This window comes from Emys orbicularis, chromosome 7 (genome assembly GCF_028017835.1).
Source record: "Emys orbicularis isolate rEmyOrb1 chromosome 7, rEmyOrb1.hap1, whole genome shotgun sequence".
NCBI lineage: Eukaryota > Metazoa > Chordata > Testudines > Emydidae > Emys > Emys orbicularis.
Window position 1 is genome coordinate 110,931,838 of NC_088689.1, and position 12,860 is coordinate 110,944,697.

The 12,860-nt window shown below is 42.3% G+C and overlaps 1 protein-coding gene across 1 annotated transcript in view; it reads left to right on the forward strand.

Annotated features, from left to right (window-relative positions):
- Positions 1 to 267: 267 nt before the first annotated feature.
- Positions 268 to 12,860, forward strand: part of LOC135881502 (netrin-4-like) — a 71,323-nt gene continuing 58,730 nt past the window's right edge. Inside the window, exons 1-2 of the mRNA XM_065408169.1 lie at positions 268 to 334; positions 10,397 to 10,938. Of these exons, the coding sequence (XP_065264241.1) occupies positions 268 to 334; positions 10,397 to 10,938 (609 nt within the window). The remainder of the gene's footprint in view (positions 335 to 10,396; positions 10,939 to 12,860) is intronic.

Sequence of the window (12,860 nt, forward strand, 5' to 3'; positions counted from 1 at the left end):
TTTCACCTACTTTCTGGATGCAAAGGGGTAACATCTACCCATTCCTTTATTTATTTGGAAGCAATGTGGGTCACACACACAGAAGCCATCTGAGACCTGGAAAGCTGTCTGGATTTAAAATAAAACAAGAAGAATGAGACACCAGCCAGGATCCCTGCCCTGAGAGGAAGGTGAAGAAAGAAAGAAAGAACATGCAGACACCAAACCTGTAGATTTATGACATTCTTTTTGCTCCACTAAGGACAGATATTTTCCCCCCTTACAGACATGCAGCATAAAGGCATCATGCTGATTGTGTTCTTGGAGTACATTGTTTCTGGTCATGGTGAGGCAGGTAAGCAAAAATCAGTCAGTATTGTCAGTCATGGGACAGTTAAACCTAACTTGAAAAAAAAAATAAAAAAAGAAGGGGATGGAAGGAGGGAAAGCAGATATTTACAGTCTCTTAGTAAGGTTCTTTCTTTCTTTCTTCAAGGAATCTGGGCTAACCAATGTACATATTTTTCCTTCCTCCTATATACCCCATTCTCCTTTCCTATGAATTAAAGTAGGATGTGCAATTTATCAGCTCATTTTATTACAAGAAAATAACATATTGTCTTTGTTTATTGAAAGAAAGAAAGAAAATTGGGTGGATGGGTGGGGAAGAATTGAGATATTCCAATAATTTATTTTGATTGGGGATACTAGATAGGACAAGAGTCAGATGCCAGTTTCTTTAGATGGCACTGCTGAAAGATCTGAACTATGTTACGGTTAGTTTTATTACAAAAATAATTAAAAGACAGAGCCATTCTATCTAGGAAATATTATTGCTATTGTATAAGGATAGACCATTCACTCAAGTTTCTTCTTACTTTGATCAGGATTTGATGGGCAAGGTTAAATTAAAATGGTTAATGTTTGAAAGTCAGTAGGACTAGGACCAATGCATAGCAGCTGGACATTTTTCATATTTGATTAAACTGCACTGGTATTTACATAGGATTCTAAAAATATCTCGATTATGATAAAGAATGGCTCCCCTGAGGGCATGGAAGCTGGGCATTGGAGTGGAAGAACAGCTTTTCCTGCCATGGTTTAATACATCTTTAAGGTTGAAAGGATAATAAAAAACAGGATGAACTACGATGAATTATGGTGATCAGATCAGAAAAATATTAAAACAGTATTGATAAAACAGGAGATGCGCCAGTGGGTTGGTTCATGTGTCTTTTTCATCAGGGAATTGACTTAGGATCTCTCTTTCTCTCTTTAGAGAAGGCTACAGGCTGGTTTAAATTTCACTTGCATGTCCAGAGTATTGCACTGATAACATCATTTTCCATACAGTGTCTTGAAGGATAATTACATTTTCTGCTTTCTGCCTCTCTCCATTAAAATCAGGTGCAGACAAGGTTGCTTCAATTCAGGTTATTTATTCCTTGACTAGACTATATTTTACAATATGATTAGACATTAGATTTCCATAACTGCAAAAACATTTTAAGGTAAAAAGAACTGAAATCACAGTAACCAGAGAAATATTCTCCTACATCACACAGAGGTTTATCTTCAATCAGATCAGAGTCTGGCTATCCCAGCATTATAGGGAAAGGTTATAGGGAAGTGCAGAGTATCTCCCATCATGTATTTACACCTCCAGCCCCCTAGTCTCTCATCTGAGGCAACAGCTAGTTTCCCTGCTTGAGACTATCCCAGCAGCACACATGTGGGGATGTGTACAGAAATTTCATTTGTCGAGCTATTGGTACCACTTGGGGAATATATAGTTAAAAATGAATTTAGGGGAAAATCTATCGTAAATGCAGCTGAAATTTGCCTTGCATAAGATTTGCAAAGCCGGAGTGAATTTTTAATGAGCCGCAGCATGAAGCGGATTGCTCAGAAAGTCTGAAATGGTTTGTTTTTTTCTGTATTGACTTACACACACAGAGCGTAAGGGTGTAGGACCTAGCGGTTAAAGACAAAACAGGTCTCGCGCTGCTCTGAAGGTTGAAGCTTGGCCAATCTATCTGAAGAGTCATGACGTTTTAAAAGACTCACAGGCTGGTTATTCAGATAGTTGGCCAAAATACGGTACAATAAACTTCCCTCCCAGCCTTGGAGTTGGTCCCTCCTGGCCAGAACTGAAGCACCCTGATGGAGGATGGTATATATGTGGGATGCCTCTGCCAGTGCATGGCCCCTTAGATCATTAAAGGTAACATAGGAGGGCAAAAAAGTGAGGGTGAACTTGAGGGTGTCAGTGATTTTGAAATTTGAAACTCATGCTCTCTCTTGCCTTAGTTCAGTTAAACTCAGGGCCTTATTCCCTTTGCACAACACCATTGCCGAGCTCTGAAAAGTGTCCTGAGTTGGGGGTCAGTTTGAAAGGCTGACAGCAGCTGACGCTCTTAGGTCCTGATCTGCCAGCATTCTGCCCTCCCTCCAGAGAGTGTGTGGTTCTTCACGGCTGCGTTCCTAATGGCAGCTCTCCAAAAGGGGGCGTGGGTTGGCCAAAAATGGCCATTTGTAGCACAAAGCTTAAAATCAGATGTGTGTTCTTTTTGAAACAAAATTGACGTTGGATAATTCCTTGTCAGACTTTCACTAAGTAATGCTAAGTAGCACAGATTTTTGCTTATTCTGCTTTTGCCAATGGGCACTAGTGGCCTAGCTTAGCAGAGTGGCTTGGCTTCCTTGGGATCTGCGAGTACCCAGCACCCCTGAAAATCAGGCCAGCGGTGTTCAGTATAATTGAGACTGTAGGAGGGATTTAGACAAGCAGAATGGAATTGGTCAAGCTGGCATTTGACCAGGACATTGGGTCTAAGACCCTTATACTCTGTCACATGCTATGTGAGCTTTAACCTCCTGCTGGTGTGCCACACCCCTCATGTGGAGTGGGACTACCCATAGGAGTGGAGACAGTTTAGTCACCACGGCTCATTCAATCTTTGGCCTCTCAGGTAGAAAGGGGGGACTGTTAGTGCCAGCTGTGAGAGAGGTTTTTGTGATGTGAATATCTAGCCACTGGTAAATGGACTGAGACCCATCAAACTCATTTCACAGTGGCCATTGACCAGCCAACAAATGCTAAAATGTTTTGGTTGCTACCAATGGGAAGCTAAGGGCTCTATAGCTCATGACTGAACCCTAGAGACATCAGTGTCCTGACCACAGCTAGCTTTAAAAACGCATAATTTACAATTTTTCAGCTATTAAGAAGACAGGTAAACAGTAAAACAAGTGAAATCCGCACGCACACACCCCCAGTGTGAAACTGGCTTATCGTAAACTCAGTTGTAGTGAAACTCCACCAATACTAGAGATAGGCTGGGACAACCCCAGATTTTTAGGGTGTCCAAAATATGGATCAGAACTTTGTGATTTCAACACACTGAAGACTTTTAAAACACTGCTTCATGGTTCTCTATGTTGACAAGAAATAAAGGACCTGATCCAAATCCCACTGGAGTCAATGGGCATCTTTTTATTCCCAGCATTGGGCTTTAGATCAGACCCCAAATGAGTGGCCTGGTGCCATTTCTTCTGTTTATGCCTCTCGAGAGGGTGAAAAATGCACTTTTTAATATTTAATATGGCTTCAGTTAACATTTGTCAGGCTCTGATGCCTAATGGGGGTTTGAAGTTAGCCATCGCTGCCTGAACGGTTGTCCAGCATGTCCTTTCAGCCATGTGACCCATCTCCAATTGAATGGCTCACTAATCATCAGACAGAGACTGTTATTTGCTAGCCGCACTCCACAAAACTGCTGCCTCACTGCACAGCATTTAGGGAAGCAACACATAAATAAATAAATAAATGGCCTCGTTTATTGGGCCAAGCCGTCCAGCACAGGAGCCAGAGTTAATCAGCCTGAGTAATAGGCAGCACCCGTGCGCTCTTCTGATGGTTTAGCCTCTTATAAATTATTCAGTGAGCCCCTCCTGGCATTCGGGGGAAGTTGCTGGCTGCTGTTTCCCTTCTTCAGCAGTGCCCTCGCCGTTCTGACTCCACATTTCAGGTCACAGCCGTGAAACAATTGAGTGATGTGTTACCAGGAGGCTGAGCAAGCGCCTGCGGATTGATTTCTTTAAATGCAAAGCTCTTAATCGACTGCAGAACGTTTTCCCTCTCCCTCCTTCCCTCAACCACCCCTCCGCTAATTTGCAGTCTGTGCTCTCCTTTTTCCTAATGACACAGCAGTTCAGACAGGAACTGTATATTGATGTTGCTGCATTAGCAGGCAGAGCAGATAAACTTCCATGTCATTGCTGATCAGAAGGGCAACTGCGTTCTGTCTCACTTTTCATGTGCCATTAAATACAGTTAGAACATTCAGTAGCAGACTGATAGCCCACCAACAGGAACTAAAAGAAGCAGCAGTTTCCTGTCCAAAACTTTCTTGTCTTTACTTTCACCCATTCTTGACTCCATGATTTCTTCCATGCTGTTTCTTATACTTAGAATTCCCTCATTCCCTTTCCTTGGGTACCAAATGATTTGTGTCTTCCTTCAAATCTTTGCTGCCCTATACTCTGTGAAGGCTCTTCACAATGATCCACCAAAGAGAGACAGATGTCCACACAACTTTATAGATTGACCTTCCTCTAGCCATGATATATTAGGTCTCAATGGATTTTTAACTCAAGGCCTGATCCTGAGAAGTGCTAAAAGCCCTTAACTCCAGTTATGGCCAATACAAACTGAAGGCTTTCAGCATGATGTAGGTAGGACCAGTCCAATGTCAGCTCTTTGGAACCAGAGACAATGTCTTCTGCTCTGCTTTGTACAGCACTGACCACATTGAGATGATAATATCTGATCCATTTTAAACACAGCAACTTAATACAGGAACAACCATATTTTCCGTTTCTACAATGCCTTTCACCCAAGGGTCTCAGAGCTCATTAATGAAATCTCACAAGACAGAGACCAGACATTAACAAGCTAGGCTAGGTAAAATAAGGAAATTCAGATACCAAAATGCCATGAAAAGATATCCTCAAAGCATTGCCGTCTGAGAGCCTTAAAATTCTACCTCACCTGCCAGAAGTGAGGTTTTTTTTAAAAAAAGGAACTCTGTGTTATTCAATGGAACTCACCCTGCAGAGCAGTTGGAATTGTAAGGCTTCAGGACTGCAGCAACAAGGCCGAAACCAGGAAGCGCTAGACACCTTGTCCAGGTGTCTGAACTCAGGAGATCTCTAAACTCTTTCCTAGAAAAAGAGACCTTCAGATAAACTACAAACTTTCAGATTAAGCTTCTGAACCTTCTGGCATTCTCTCATAACCGTACAATACATAGATGCAATTCAAAGTGACAAGCTGATAACTTGAGAGCAAATATATCAAAACTGTGGCAGGTCAGTCAGAGCAGTTGTTGGCCAACCAAGGACACTAGTCACCAATGGGGTTCTACTGTACTAATGGGGGGGAAAGTGTGTGTTGCAAACCTCAAAATGCATACAAAATTGTGGACTGCGCAAAGTAAGCTAATTAAAATAAAAATTGTGGTGGAAACCTAATATTGCAGGATCCTCAATGTCCGCAATATCGCTAATTAAGTAGGGCCTTACTCAGAGGATGAGTCAGTGCAGCTGAGTGCTGCGGCTGCCTGAATGATGAGTCCTTGCCGGCTCTGTTCGAGGGGTGAGTCATGGGAACTGAGAGAGCAGCTCTACTCTGGCTGCAGGTCTGATTCACAGGCACTGCTCTGGCCAGTAATCCTTGGCCACAGGGACTTGTGAGCTGTATTCAGGGAGTAACAAGCAGAGCCTGAGCCAGAGACCCCCAGCCAAGTAGCAGTAGGCAGAGCTAGTCACCCAGCCAGGTGCTAGCAGCCTGGCTGAAGCATCTCCAGCTGATGGCAGGAAGTAGCCAGATCATCCTCCCAACACAGGGCAAGCAGCAGCCAGTATCAGGGGCTAGCAACCCAACCACAGCACTGTACCCAATTTGGGACAAGGAGCAGAGAGGGCCAGAGCCTTAGGGCACTACCAGAGTTATCTAGACACTAACCCAGGGAGATACCATAGCCAATCAGGATTGTAGTCCTAATGTTCTTAAAACTCATCCCTTGCTGCAGCCTTCTAATGCTTAAGTTTTGATCATCCAGACATTCGCTGTCATTCAAGTAAATAAAATAATTCATAAAGTATGCAAATTAGGTTACATCATTTGCATAAAACCTCCAGATTTCTGGACCTCCAACCTTAACAGGTATGACATCTAAAAATGAAAATTGATACTAAAATGAAATGGGCCATGATCACTCTCTCTATTGTGCAAAGAGAGGCAAGTGGAGGGCAGGGCATAAAGGAAAGATTACAACGGGAAGTACCGTGTAGAAACCCTAGATACAGAGATATTGATAAATCAATACAAGTCTTCCCCTTAAGCCTCTCTTGATTTGGGGTGTTCAACAGGAAAATGTTCATTTCCTTTAGTCTGGAATATTGTGCTCTGGTAGAAAACCCATCAGGAGAGCTGGGCAACATGTTTTGGATGAATTGATTATTCGCTGAAAAATGCAGTTTGGACTGAGAAAAAAAGAAAACAAAATTAGAAAAGTCAAAATGATTTGTTTCAACATTTTCAAAACAAAACCTTTTGACTTTTTGTTGTGAAACGATTTTTGTTTAGAAATTTAGCTAGATTTAACTAGCCCCCGCCCTCCCAAAAAAGATTTTAAAAATCTGGAAACGAAACATTTTGTTTGACCGGAAACATTTTTTTCAGTCTTTCATTTCAGCAAGAAAAACTGAGAATTTTCCATTTTGGATTGAACCAAATGAAAAATCAATCATTTGCTCAGCTCTACCTATCAGCACGTACCAACTTTTACTTAGCTGGACCACTGGCCTCATTCAGCATCACACAGAACTACTACTTCGGTTCACAAAAGATGAGATGCAATCAGAAAAGGGGTCTGAACAAAATGGCTATTGAGCCCATATTGCACAATACACTTGGCTCAGACACTAAACGAGGTTAGTGTGCTCATCAGGGTAAACAGTGAACGAATGTCTTGAAATAGCTTCAAAGGCTGACAAGTACTACGGATTTTGAAGAATGCATGATATTAAGGGAAAATCTTGGGGAAAAGATCTGAATTTTGGACTCCAAGAGATTATGGTTTGTGCCTGATTTCTGGTTTTCATTACAATACTCTTACAGTATTAGTTTGTAGAACTATTATCATCAGCAGGCTGTGGAGCTCTGTTGATACACATATCTTTTAAATTTTTCTTAATTTTTCAGTTAATTTACTGCATCTTTAAGATGCCAGATTGATAGCTTGGTCCCTCCGACTCCTACCTTTTAGCCTGTGATACACAAATATGAGACAAAATATGGGGCAAAGGTGCAAAGGGCAAGATCATGACAGGCCCTTGCTTAACAATGCCGTGTTGGAGGCATGTGCAAGAAGGCTCCAACAATCAGACCTTCAGCAGGCTTGAGGGACTGCTTGTTCCTGCTTCTCCACCCTGCAAGGAGAAGGTTGCTGGGGCACAGCTGGGCCTTCACCCTGCCCCCTCTTTGCACTAGTCTGCATAGTACGGACAGCACTTTGTGGGGAGCATTGGAACATATTGCACATGTTCACAAGGCAGCCCCAAAGACATAGGTGCTGGAACTAGCACTCCCTGACTTGAAGTGGCTTCCATTCTATACAGGATTTATAGTTTGGTTCAATGGCTCTCAGCACCCCCACTATAAAAATAGTTCCAGCAGCCCTGCCTAAAGAGATTGCCTGTGTGTCTGAGACACAATCTGTGTCCAGCGCTTCTCTTGGACCAGTGGAGATCCTCACCACTCACTCCTGAGATCTGCAGCATAAATGCCACCATCTACCTCAAAATGAAGGACAGAAGAGAAACAAGGAGCAAAGCCACACGAGCTGGGCTCATTTCCCCCCCATAAATTGGACTTTATGGTTCAATGCTTATGATTTCCATAGTTTTATAGGGCTAAATCCTCACGTCTTTTCCCAGGCCAAACTTGAAATTTAATAGTGAGAAGTGTAAGGTGATGCATTTAGGGATGACTAACAAGAATTTTAGTTATAAGCTGGGGACGCATCGGTTGGAAGTGACGGAGGAGGAGAAGGACCTCGGAGTCCTGGTTGACCGCAGGATGACTATGAGTCGGCAATGTGACGTGGCTGTGAAAAAAGCTAATGCGATCTTGGGATGCATTAGGCGAGGTATTTCTAGTAGGGACAAGGAGGTGCTGCTTCCGTTATACAAGGCGCTGGTGAGACCTCATTTGGAGTACTGTGTGCAGTTCTGGTCTCCTATGTTTAAAAAGGATGAACTCAAACTGGAACGGGTACAGAGAAGGGCCACTAGGATGATCCGAGGAATGGAAAACCTTTCGTATGAAAGGAGACTCGAGGAGCTCGGTTTGTTTAGCCTAACCAAAAGAAGGCTGAGGGGAGATATGATTGCTCTCTTTAAATATATCAGAGGGATAAATACCAGGGAGGGAGAGGAATTATTTCAGCTCAGTACCAATGTGGACACGAGAACAAATGGATATAAACTGGCCGTGGGGAAGTTTAGGCTTGAAATCAGATGAAGGTTTCTAACCGTCAGAGGGGTGAAATTTTGGAACAGCCTTCCGAGGGAAACGGTGGGGGCAAAAGACCTCTCTGGCTTCAAGATTAGGCTAGATAAGTTTATGGAGGGAATGGTTTGATGGGATAACATGATTTTAGTCAATTAGGCAATAACGTGTCATCGCTGGTAAAATGAGGGTCCGGCTGGAGAATCTTGCCTGTATGCTCGGGGTTCTACTGATCGCCATATTTGGGGTCGGGAAGGAATTTTCCTCCAGGGTAGATTGGCAGAGGCCCTGGAGGTTTTTCGCCTTCCTCCGCAGCATGGGGCAGGGGTCGCAAGCTGGAGGATTCTCTGCGACTTGAAGTCTTTAAATCACGATCTGGAGACTTCAACAGCTGAGTTAAGGGAAAGTGGGTGGGTCAGCTTTTGTGGCCTGCATCATGCAGGAGGTCAGACTAGATGACCATAATGGTCCCTTCTGACCTTAAAGTCTATGAGTCTATGAGTCTATGACTTTAAAGGGTGTTTTGCCTGAGTAAGGACAGAATAAAAACTGAATAAGGATTTCAGGATTTGGCCCATAATTTGCTAAATCTTGAATTAACAGTTGATCTTTGAACTTCTCCTAGACTACTAAGCATTTAAGGCCATTCCAAGTTTCTCTGGAAGGGTCATTTCCTGTAGGACTTGTACAGAGTCCTAGGATTTGACTTGTGACCTCCCCTCAGATTAGATTTATGGCCTTGTAAGGTCAGACTTTAACTCCTTCTGGACTGTTAAGAAATGAAGACTGGGTCGTATGTCATTAGAAAGGTGATTCTCCTTAGACTGATAATAAGGTCTTGGGACTGACCTATAACTTCAACGTCACAAGGTATTAATGCTTTCCATATAGGAACTATAGAGATGAACAAATGTAAATATTAGGATTTTTTAGATTTCTTTTAATTTTCTTAGTTTCTAAAGAAATATATAAACAGTAGAACTTTTGTAAAGAAAAAAATAAATAGATAATCAGTAGAACTTGGTTTCTAAACATTTTGCCCAGCATTTGCAAACCTGGTTGCCTGAAGTTCCTCACTTGACACTATATTTAGGTACTTAAACGAGGGAACTGATACTTCAGAGCCGCTAAAACCCCACAGGTGATGTTAATGCTCAACACATCTGAAAATCAGGCCACTTAGGTGGAACTGAAATATGGGTATAGGTACCTAACCTTAGGCACCCAAATGTGAAAATACTGGCCTTCATTTTGGGGGCAGGAACCATCTTTTTGTTATATGTTTGTACAAAACCCAGCACAATGGGGCTTCAATCCCTGATTGGAGCCTGTAGGCACGTTTGCAAAACAAATAATATAAAATACACGGACTATACCTGTTCTGTAGGTGCATAGCTTCACTAGGGTACAATAAATGCGAGAGAACACATGGGTTCTATCATTAAAGAGATATATAGATGTGTAATACTGGACAAGAGGGGTCACATTTTCAGAAGAGATCAAGGCCGGATTTTCAAGTGCTCAGCATTGACAACTGGGGCCAGGTTTTCAGAAGAGTTCAGTTCCCAGTTTGGCACCGAAAATAAGGTTAGATTCACCCAGAAACTAACCCTGTGACAATTAGGTCACATTTTCTGAAGAGACCAGCACCCTCCACGCTGAGTTCTTTCAAAAAAATCTGTCCTCAGTTGTGGTGCTGAATGTTCTGACAATTCTTTAGTGGTGTAGATGGACAAATGTCTCCATGATGGTTTAGATTGTCAGAAGATTGTATCTCCTTCCCTGTATTTAAATAATGAGAAATTCTGTTTAGTTTTGTTTCTTACTACTGTATTTCAGATCCACTAAAGCTACGAACCTTCCGCTGTGATGGCCACTCCTGCAATCCTCCTGTAGGGAATCTAGCAACAGGCAGGACTCCAGTCTCTCTTACCACATGTGGGCAGAACAGCACAGAACTTTATTGCTTCTACCCAAACCAGCACCTCCTTCATTGGGCCTCCCAAGGCTGTGGGCAGCCCCGCTGCACTAAATGCAATGCCAATCAGCCTGATAACTCCCACCTTCCCTCTGATATGACAGATGATTTCTTCCTAAATCCTGGCTCCTGGTGGCAGTCTGCACAAGGGGTACACAGGGAAGAAATCAGGCTGGACTTGGAAACAGCGTTCTACCTGACTCACGTCATAGTAGTGTTCAAGTCGCCGCGCCCAGCTGCTATGGTACTGGAGAGGTCTCAGGACAATGGCCAGACGTGGAGACCCTACAAATATTTTTCCGTCAACTGTACAGCAACGTTTGGGCTTCAAGATGATCTTATTGAAGAGGGCTCTCTGTGCACTTCCAGGTATTCAGATGCAGTGCCTTGCACTAGAGGGGAGGTAAGTGCTAACTGACATTTGGACCATATTTAGAGGGTCAGTTAAAAACTGGCTAAAAATCAGGGACTACGTGTTGAAAGGGACACTGTCCAAATCAGTAAATAAAGGTAGGCACAACATTTAGGGTAGGCACAACATTTAGGTTTTACATTAAGAAACTAAAAGAGGAGGTGAGGGGAAAACAAAGGGGAAGTTTCAGTAAAAGAAAGGGAATACAATGCTTTCATGGGTTTTTTTAGGTCAGTCAAATCATCTTTAATGTAAACAGTCACTTTCAGTGTTGCCACATACAATATTTTGCTAGTGCCTGAGGATTAGAAAGTGAAACTGTTTAAAAACAGGAAGTGAAACTGACCAACCTAGTTTCATTGTCCAAGCTGAGTGAAGTTAGGGGGAAAATGGGAAACTAGCATAAATATTGAACAGTAAATTTGTAAAACTCGTTCTGTGTTAATCCTCTAAGGTGCCATTAGATAGAAAAGGAGATGATTTTAAAGAAATATACAGTATGTTTATACTGACAATGACTCTTTAAGGAGGAGTTATTAATTATTTACTAATAAAATAGCTACTTCATATATAGCACGTTTTGTCCATAGATCTCAAAGCACTTCAGGTGGCAAGGGGGGTAAGTATCATTATTCACATTTTACAGGTGGGGAACTAAGGCACAGAGAGGAGAAGTGACTTACCTAAGATCACGCAGCAGGTTGATGAGATAGCCGAGCTTAGAACCTAAGTCTCTTGACTCCAACCAAGTCCAATGCCTTCTCCATTGGACTATACTGCCTCTCTTATGTTATGTGAACAAATCTGAAGAAAAAGAGAACAGTTATACATGAATGGCTAGACAGCTCCTGGGTTCACTTGGCTGTAATCATAGATATTCATATTTGAATAAGTGCCTCCGAGAGCCTTACTACATCTTCTGTAAGATACTTTAGTGAGGTCACAGTCCTATTTATGGCATCACAATATGTTGTCACAGAAGTGATCATGCTGTCCCAGGTGTGGCATTGGGACTTCACTGCAAAATAAGCAAGGATGTGCGAGGAGATGCCCTGGTTTGCTTAAAATGAAATTGTAGGAATTCCAGTGGTGCTTATTACGTCACAGCTGCTGAGGGGTTAAGGATTTATTATCCTTATTTTCAGGCTGGGAAGCTGAGGCATAGAGGGGTGAAGGGTGAAATTCACCCCTGTGCATTGGCAGCATAAGACCTATACATATGGATGGTGCACGTATTGGAAATTTGTGGCAGCTGATCTGACTCCTAGACCGTCCTGTTGTTTGAGTTGTAGCTCTGCTAATTAGTGAATATGATTTTTTTAAAAGATGAAATAAGGAAAGTGGCATTGCATTTAAGACAACTGCACTTTTCCATTTTCTGTTTCGTTATTTCTTTTGCACCCATCAACATACTCTCTAAACACCTAATACCATTTTGCATTGTTATAGCACCTTCTGATCAAGGCTCTTAGTACTTTACAAAATCTAATGCGTCACACCTCAGAACACACATAAATGGCATTATCGCCATTTTACAGATGGAGAAACTGTGGCATGGAAAGGCGAAATGATTTGCCCATGGTCGCACAGGAGGCTTCTCGTAAAGTTAGGAGTAGAATCCAGGTGTCCTGAATCACAGGCCTTAATCACAAACCATACTTCTTTCCCCTGCCTCTGTAACAAAAGCCCCGTCTCTGTAACACTTTGGTTTGTGCTTACATTTTTATTTAACCTTGGAGAATATCATTAAGACCATGTGTTGCTGCTAAATTAAATCTGAGATGTGGAGGGCAGAAAATCAGACAGTAAAAGCTTCATCCAACACAAGCCTCTGCAATGACAAATGTCAGTTTGTGTAGCAAAAAAAGTTCAATTTATCATCGAGCCAATATAGATATGCTGGAAATGTAGAT